This window comes from Citrus clementina, unplaced genomic scaffold, assembly GCF_000493195.1.
Source record: "Citrus clementina cultivar Clemenules unplaced genomic scaffold, Citrus_clementina_v1.0 scaffold_5, whole genome shotgun sequence".
NCBI lineage: Eukaryota > Viridiplantae > Streptophyta > Magnoliopsida > Sapindales > Rutaceae > Citrus > Citrus x clementina.
Window position 1 is genome coordinate 21,893,934 of NW_006262201.1, and position 9,709 is coordinate 21,903,642.

Here is a 9,709-nt window from a genome sequence, read left to right on the forward strand (position 1 = left end):
TCTTTCACTTGTGGATATATATTAATTGGTCAGCATAGACATCTTCTTGTTGAAACCAAAATATTTCTAGGTTCTCAAGTATGTTTGTAGCTTCCAGACATAAAACTTTTTGTATTAGTTTTTTGAAACTATATATCTTTTTTATTAATATCTATCTATAGAATTTGACTCACTTACTAATTAATTTATTAATGTCTATACATTGAATTTGACTCACTTATTAATTTATGAATACATGATATAATTTACCTCTATATCACTTGCATTAGAGATAATTAAGTAAAGACAATAATTTTTGTACTATACCTCTATTGAGTTATAACTTTTTTATAATAATAAATTTCTCTAGTCCCAACAATATAACTATGCAGAGGTTTTATTGTATTTATTAGTAACTAACTTAAACTTAATTCTACAGAAATAAGATAATAAGCTGAAACTCTAATTAAACTAACCTAACAAGAATTACTCAAATACAAATACTAATCACAATGAATCTTAATAAAACAAAAAATATTAAATTGTTCAACAATAAAATTTTTAATCAATTTTAACCATGTGCTTCCGACATCAGGACTAAGGTGGGGACGTATTGTCATATTGGTCTTGTACAGTTAAGACATCATCGTTGCAATTTGACATAATCTAGAATGTCAAAGGGTTGAGCCAGAAAGGACTCTTCAACCAATTAATTACAAACGTTTATAATTGATATTTTAAGATTATGTATAAACTTGTCATCATTAACATTACAATTTGATCAATTGTGAGCGAAAGAATTTGTTTCTCTCATTCAATCAATACGGCTATATATGCTTTTGTTCCCGAGCTTTAATCGGCCAACAAAGGCTATATTAGACATTTAATTCTTCATGTCTTTTTGAAGTAATTTTCTCTAGCTGCCACTCAAATTTCAATTAATTCTAAGGAAGGTAGAGAACAAAAAAATTAATTTAGGCATACCGACATTTCTTAAAAAATAAAATCTAATTAATTAATGTAAAGACACGTCATACTACTCTGTTAAAAAAAAAGACAAAAGAAGTTAGAAAAATGAAAAAGATTTGCATTTATTAGTTTAGTCTTTTAGAATATTTTAATCAAGAATTTGAAAATGTGAAGAGTTAATACAGCTCATTAAATTTATTTAATATAATGAAGAAAGGAAAGTGCATAGGCTTTGCTTAGTTTAGCTATATTCACAGAATGTGTTGTGTCGCAAGTTCAATTTTATGTAAGATCTCGAGAAGTATGAAATGATATATACATCGAAAATAGTAAAAAATATAGTGTATAATGCATAAAAGATTAAAAAAAAATTATCTTGTGTTATATTTTTTTATTTTGTAGTTAAATTTTTTTGTTTTCTAGTGATAGTGTACTATTTTTTTGTGCTCGTATGGAGTGCTGTTTATGCTAAGGTGTGATTGTAGCATACAAAATGAAGACACTGTTTGTAATACAATACTGTCGTTTCTGTCTTTGTAGTATTTTGCTGGTGTTCAAAAATCATTTCCATATATAAAACATCTTTTCCACTACCGATACAGTCATATTGTGACATTTTGCATACTATAATTAAAATCTCCCTCTAAAGGTTTATCTCCGACGAAGCTTTAATTTGCTTGCCAATCTGGCCATGGAAACTTTTTCCTTGTTATTGCATCTCCTGCTTCTAGGTTTTGCTCATGCAGAAACCAATAGCTTCATCTATAATGGGTTTATCCAAGCAAACTTGAGCTTGGACGGAACAGCTTTCGTAAGAAAAGATGGGATTCTTGCTGTATCAAACGATCAAGGGAGAATTCTTGGGCATGCCATCTATCCATCTCCTCTTCGATTCAAACAATTATCCAAGTACAATATTAATAATAATACAATATCACACACAGCTTTAACCTTCAGCACCAACTTTGTCTTTTCCATCGTTCCCAAATATCCTCAACTTGGAGGTCATGGTCTTGCTTTCGTTCTAATGTCCAGAAAACAACCTCCGAGTTGTCTTGCAAATCAGTACCTGGGCCTTCCAAACGACACCAGCAACGCAAAATTCTCTACTCGTATATTGGCAGTAGAGTTTGATGCCGTTCAAAACCTCGAGCTCCAAGACATAAATGACAACCATGTTGGAATAGATATATCCAGTTTAATTTCTAACATATCTGAGCCAGCTGCTTATTATTTTTCAAAAGGAAGCAATATCAACGACGATAACATCTCTGTTGTTCTCAAGAGTGGGGATCCTATTCAAGCGTGGATTGATTATAACAGCCAGGAGATGTTGATAAACGTCACAATATCTCCTCTTGGCATACCAAAGCCCCATCGGCCTTTGATATCATATCCAATTGATCTGGCCACAGTATTGGATGAGTACATGTATGTCGGCTTCTCTGCTTCAACTGGTTTGCTTACAGCCTTCCATAATGTGCATGGCTGGAGCTTTAAGATCGGTGGGACTGCACGAGAACTGGATGTAACTATGCTTCCATTTCATGCACGGCCAAAATCTAAACAAGTCGTGCATAAGAAGGGATTTGCAGTTGGTATCACTCTTGCAAGCGTTATTCTGGTAATCTTTGTTATCATTGCTGCGATTCTTGTCCTTCGCAGAATTAGAAATGGAGATGACATCTTGGAAGACTGGGAAGTTGAATATGGTGCTCGTAGATTCAGATATTCTGAGCTCTACTCGGCGACAAAGGGCTTCCGGGAGAAGAATCTTGTCGGATCTGGAGGATTTGGAAAAGTCTACCGGGGTGTAATTCCAAGCACTGGTCTGGAAGTTGCAATAAAGCGAGTTGCACATAATTCACGTCAGGGAATGAAGGAATTTGTTGCTGAAATAACAAGCATGGGACGACTTCGGCATCGTAATCTTGTGCAGTTACACGGATGGTGTCGAAGGCAAGACGAGCTCCTCCTTGTTTATGACTACGTACCAAATGGTAGCCTTGACAAACTTTTGTTCGACAATGATCAGCAGAAGAAAAAAATACTAAATTGGGATCAAAGGTACAAAATCCTCATCGGTGTGGCTCAAGCTTTGCTTTATCTGCATGAAGAATGTGATCAAAGGGTAGTTCATCGAGATGTGAAGCCAAGTAATGTCTTAATCGATGCAGATCTCAATCCGAAGCTTGGGGATTTCGGGCTTGCTAGGGCTTATGATCACAATATTAATCCACAAACGACCCATATTGTAGGGACGCTAGGTTATTTAGCCCCAGAATTGACAAGAACCGGAAAAGCAACAACAAGTACAGATGTGTTTGGTTTTGGAACATTAATGCTAGAAGTAGCTTGTGGAAGAAGGCCAATCGAGCCCCAAAGAACCGCAATGGAGTTAGTATTGGTGGATTGGGTTAGAGAGCTACATAGTCAAGGGCAGATCACAAGAGCAATTGATCCAACACTCGATTATTTTGATCCACAAGAAGCTGAGCTGGTGCTTACCCTTGGCTTACTCTGCTGTGATCCTCATCCAGATTTTAGACCAAGCACGAGAAGGGTGGTGCAATTTCTACTGCGAGATGCAAGCCTTCCCCAAGCGCCTCTTGACATTCACCATGAATTTCCAAGGGCAATACCAGAATTATCTGAAGATGATTCTGACCCGTCCTCCTGTAGAATGACATCATCTACTAGTTTCACAAGCTTTGACAAGAAAGAATCCGGTAGTAGTCAAATAACTAGGGTTACTTTTTAATTATGTACCTACTAAAATGTACAAGAAAGAAAGCATCACACGGAAATGTAGAACTCCGTTTATGTACTTTTTAACGTTTCTTGTTTCAAACTTTTCTTTGCAAAATATGTAACAGAATATACAGGGGCTCGGATCAGTTCTCTGTTATGAGTGTTGTCCTCTTATCTTTCGTATAAGAACATCTTAAGAGGAAATCCAAAAAAAAAAAAAAAACACTTTCCATCAATTTTTCGTTTTATATACTTGATCAAATTATATTTAATTGTCAATCATTCAAGTTGACGGCTAACAAAAACATGGATTAATTGACAATTTTCCTCTAAAACTAAATTTAAGTTTCACATAACATATTAATCTTTCAGCTTCCTCGGATATATTCTTTAAATTTTTCTACTTTTTTATGGGGTCATAATTGGGTTTAAAAAAAGTTTTATATTATACACATATATTTTTCGAAAGGTATGACCGAACAAAATTCAAATTAGATTTTTTAGCCTCCTGCTCCCTGGATTCAGCACCAATATTAAGTAAAGAAAAATTATTGAAAACCATTAGGACAGGTCTCTAGGAGTTAGATTCAAAGGAAGCTTGGCGCAATAATAATTTTTAATATTTTGTGAAGCCGTGGATCCTCATGCTAAATTGAAGAACATGTTTTATGTTTGTCATTAATTCGCTTGAAGTATAAATTAATCTATTTAAAAACGGCTTTATTTATAGTAAAAAAAAAGAAGAAAAAGAAAGCTTTTAGAAACATAATTGTTTAGGGGGAAATCTGGGTGCTAATGTAGGCCAATAATTCAATTACATATGGTAAGAAAAGTCAATTAAAGGAAGTTAATTTGTTTAACTAGGCCTTAAGATATCTCATAGAGAGATAGGAGATAAGGTTATTGAAGAAAATGACAGTTTTAGTAAAATACTCAATATTAAAAGGTATTATTGGAAGCTAGATTTTGATGGTTAGGGCCAATGCATGAATAGTACACACCACCTTGAGAGAAAACAAAAATATCTTCTTTTGGCTAAGGATGAGAAGCCAATAAGAATGGAGATTCTAGCCAAACAATGTGAAAAGGCCACATCAGTTATCCTTTGATGCCACTAGAAAAGCAAGAGGACCACAAGGCTGGGAAGTCAGCATGTGTCCAGCTATGGAGGCAAAAAGATAGCTAGAGGGTTCCTTACTTCTCAAGCTCATTGATGTCACCATCAAGGGACCATAAGGCAAATATATTAAAATAGCCTTCTTGAGGGAGGCTAGCCATTAAATAAGCACCATGTACCTAAAATTATCAAAATTCCCTCAGGAACACTCGTATATATGCTCCACATGTTCAATCTTGAAGGGGCTCTCTCGATCTCTAGCTCTACATCTCTCCTTTTGCTTCATAGCCCTAGGCCTCTTTTTTCCAAATTTGATTTCTATAAAGGTTGCTTTATCTTCTTATCCCTCCATTTTTACATTTTCATGGAAGATCTTGACCATCTCATCTCCTAAAATAGCGTTTTCCTTTATTATTCTCTTAGAAAACTCTTTAATCTTCATTAAATCAACATCTCCCTCATGTTATTATTCATTATAAACAACCTTTATTGAAGTTTTGTTGATATTGCAGAGCAAATAATCTAATATTTCTTTTATATAGTGGATTGAAGATGAGTTGCTCACGTGAACATCGGCCAGAGAGGTGAAGCGCATAAAATCTTCTGTGTTCTTTATTGCTTATGCTTATTTTTTGCTTATTATGATAGTTTTGATATCCATATCGTATTTCCCATATGAACTGGTCTGAGTTATACTAGGAGCTCTACTAAGGTCCCCAGATTAACTCTCTAGAGCTATCCTCGAGTTCAACAAACCTATTCCCTGAGCTCTCTTAAGGTTCCTATATCAACTCCCTAAATTAACTCCTAAGAGCTCCACGGGTTCGCCATAATATTCCAAACTTAGAACACTACAGCTCACATCCTAGATCACCTCAGATATACCTCTTGCCTTGAACAATAGAAATACACACCTAAATCCAAACATACCCTAATCTCCCCTAAAGTATAAATTTTATTTGTTTTAATAAGATTTGAACAAGATTAGGTGGGAACTACTGCTTAATGGTTTAAATCGGATCCTAGCAAAAATCTGGTTAAAACAATAATTATAACTAAATTTGAAAGTATTTAGAACCATCTTGTTAATTTCTGAATGAATATTGAACAATAATAAATAAAGACGTGTCTTGTAATGAATAGTTTGTCTTTTTAATTCTTAAAGTACAAAATAAGTATTACCTAATCTTCATTGATAAAACGTTTAATTACTCATTAGGGATAAATAAAGAAAAGTAATTTAATTTTCAAGTAATTTAATGTTTAACTTTTAGATATAACGTTATAAGTATATATTTGTTTAATAAACAGACATTGAGACTAGAAATTTTTTTTTATGTAATTGTATTTTTAATAAAGTAAAAATAGGGACCTATTTGAAATTCTGCAGGGTCTTGCTCGGTATGCAGTTTATGACAACTTTTGCTAGCTCCATCTTCTAACTAAAACAAGAGGTTTAGGGTCCAAAATTGCTCAATTTCTGAGGAGGAGATTTAAAAATTCTAGCCACTTTGTTTAAATTAAATAAAAAAATTAATCAATAAATGACGTCAAGTAATATTGGCGCATTTTAAAGTATATTAGATGTTGAAACCGAACAATATTTTGAAGGCCTAAATTTTCTCTAACCTAATTTTATTTTGTTCTTTTTATTTTCTTACGCTTCTTGTTATAGCAAATTTGAGTCCGTAACATTTTGCGTCAAAGCTAGACAATAAAGTAAGGAGTAAATCGTAGCAATTTAGCAACGGCTGGCAAGCTTACACAAATGAGTGGATTCCATATTCCTCGAACAAAAGCAATTTGGCAACAAACAATATTGATGAAATATTAAGAATGTCGAATGCAAAGATGAATTCATTTTCAAGCGGCAAAAATAACAAATATGTAGAAGAAAATTGTGTGCTTGTGTGATGGGATGGTTATGGGTTCTGTTTAGCTTTTTCGAAATCTGATTGATTCAGCAAGATCTAGACTGAGAAAACTTCGAAGTTTTTTTAATGAGATTCGGTTCTTTGATTTTCTTTGTATTTCTTCTTGATTTCAGTTTGATTTTTCAAGAGCTGAACAAAATTTAAACCAATTTCTTTGATATTTTCAGACAAAATATTAACTGAATTAAAAACTAAAGTAAATCCAACTTGAAATTTTGGTTTATTCCGGCTAAGACCAATAACGAACCCGATCATTTTATTCGGGCAACTTCTGATAGCCTATTTACATAAAATAAAAGATTGTTTTGTCCTAGGGTCTCTTATTCAGTTCAAAGACCAAATAATAATAATAATAATCATTGGGGGATTAACATTTTATTTAGGGTTCCAAAAATATTTTATATTAATCGCAGGTGTTGATATTTTCACCCCATTTTCTTTTTGTAATGACAAGTCCACTGTAAATATACCTCATTAAAATAGATTTGAATGCTGAGCTGCCCTTTTTACTAACCTTTTACAAAGATACAATTAATAATTATTGGATAAAAATATAAAACTAATTAACTATTAGTTATATATTATTATACATGTTTATGTGTCAGAAAATTATGAAGAGTTGAATACAGGTCAGCTCAATATTAAATTTAAATCATATTAAAATCTGTGGTAGAATATTATAAAGAACTGAGTAGAAGTCAGCTCAGCACTATATTTAAAGTCCATTAAAATTTATGAAGATGTCTTATTTTATAAACAAAACTCTCTGAATCTCCAAATTACCCTTGTAGAATTTGATACTTCCATGCCCTGCCGTTTGCATCTTCTTCCACAGCCGCTTTGCCACTTTTTTCCTTTCCTAAATGAGCAAAATAAATAATGGGGCGTTGTTACCGAACAAAATATTCAGAGGTTGGGGGAATCCCCACCCATATTTACAAGAATATATGTAAATTTTTTACGGTGTTAAGAGTACCATTAGGATTAGTGTTTTAATTTTTTATTGTTATTGTTTTATCAAGGGATTTGGTTCACTGATTTTCAATCATTATTATTTGACTAATAAAAGGAGTAGAGAATAAAAGATGGATTTGAATTACCCATACCTCTACATTTAAAAATTAGTAAACAAAACGTTCTTTTCAATGAGAAAAGATAAAAGAGATCAAATTTTGTTTTTACTCTTTCCATCATTTTTATTGCTAGAACCGTAATGTCTTACTAGGGGTGTTCGCGGATCGAATTTTACAGATTGGATATCAGTTCATATCCGATCCATAATTTTGTGGATTATAATTTTTCAATCCAATCCAATCCACGGATTGATTAAACTCAACTCAAATCCAATTCATATATCTGCGGATCGGATGCGGATTTGACTCAATCCATATCCAATCCATACGTCTGCGGATCTGATGCGGATTTAACTTAATCCATATCCAATCCACCATTTTACGCATTAGTTTCCGAATAAAACATTTTTAGTTCTCCCCAATCCATGAACTAATGAAATAAACAAAAAATCTAATATAAACAATTTTCACTACCAATTAAATTTAAAATTGAATAAAATTAAAACAAATTAATTGTTAAATAAAACTAAAATAATACATTCAAAGTTTCAAAATATAGCACATTGAGATTAATTGTTCAAATAAGGCTACAATAATACGTTTAAAGTTTCAAAATATAACACAATAAGATTAATTGTTCAAATAAAGTTACAATAATACATTAATATAACACCAAAGTTAATTGTTCAAATAAAGCCACAATTAATTGAAATAGCGAAGTTTCTGAAACCAAACATAGTCTAATCCTTCACTAGGGCTGTTGTACTTGTCGAAAAGTGGTGATTACAGAGCCGTCAACGATGGGAACCAGGAGAAGTACAGGTGGCGATCTTGAAGGTTGTGATAGTGCAATTGTTTGGTTGGAACCAGTGATTGTGAAGTGACTCGATGGACTCGGGGAAGAAGATGACTTGCTCTCATTGGAATCGTGCAGTCGACGTCCTTCAAATCGGTGTCGAGAGTGTATTGAATCAGTATTGGGTGTTGCTAGTGAATGTGATGGTGGGGAAGCTTCAGGTTTTTTGTTTGCAAATTATTGGTGACTTGGCGTTATGTTACTTTGATTTTGGGTGACTTTGCAAATTGTTGGTAACTTGACGTTATGTTACTTTGCTTTTGCTAGTGCGTGTGAGTTTGCTTTTATTTTTATTTTTACAATTTCTACAAGTTATATTTGTATATTTGATTATTTAATTATTTTTTTATTTTATATTATTATTGGGTAATGGCTAAGATATGTTATAGTGCTTATTTAACTATGTAATGCCACATTTATAATATTCTTTAATTAAATTTATAATAATTTTTAACTATATATATATTTTGCGGATTCACGGATTTTTACGGATTTACAGAAGTAAATCCATATCCAATCCATCAACTGCGGATTTTTAAATTTTCAATCTATAGCCAATCCACGAATCCACGGATCGGATTTATACGGATCAGATTTTCACAGATCAGAGGGATTGAGCGGATCGAATTGGATTATGAACACCCCTATGTCTTACCATATATGTATGAGCCCAGAATTCATCAAATATATTCTTTTCCTTTTTACGGTGGGAAATTTACATAGTTAGCCTAAAAGTTTTCTAGTTTTTCAAAATTGCCCCCTCTAATTTTTTTTATCATAATTGGCCAAATATAAATTTTTTCAACACATTTACCCTCGTTCTCATCTTGCTCAAGCTCCCAATGAACGACAAAATCCTAAAGTCTTGCAATCATCGGCAACACAACAACAACATGTTAGTAGTGGTGACGGCGGCTTCAATTTTCCATTTCCCATAAACTTCATTTGAGGGCAACTTCTCTAATTACCAGAAAGCATGTTTAATTTGGTGAGTAAAATCTGATTTGTTGTTGATTTAAAATTAAATTAC

The 9,709-nt window shown here is 32.9% G+C and overlaps 1 protein-coding gene across 1 annotated transcript; it reads left to right on the top strand.

The window, feature by feature from the left end:
- The first annotated feature begins 1,639 nt into the window (after positions 1-1,639).
- On the top strand, positions 1,640-3,709 carry LOC18043038 (L-type lectin-domain containing receptor kinase S.4). Its single transcript, XM_006432395.1, has one exon. The coding sequence runs from the start codon at positions 1,640-1,642 to the stop codon at positions 3,707-3,709; it is 2,070 nt and encodes a 689-aa protein (XP_006432458.1).
- The last annotated feature ends 6,000 nt before the right edge of the window (positions 3,710-9,709 follow it).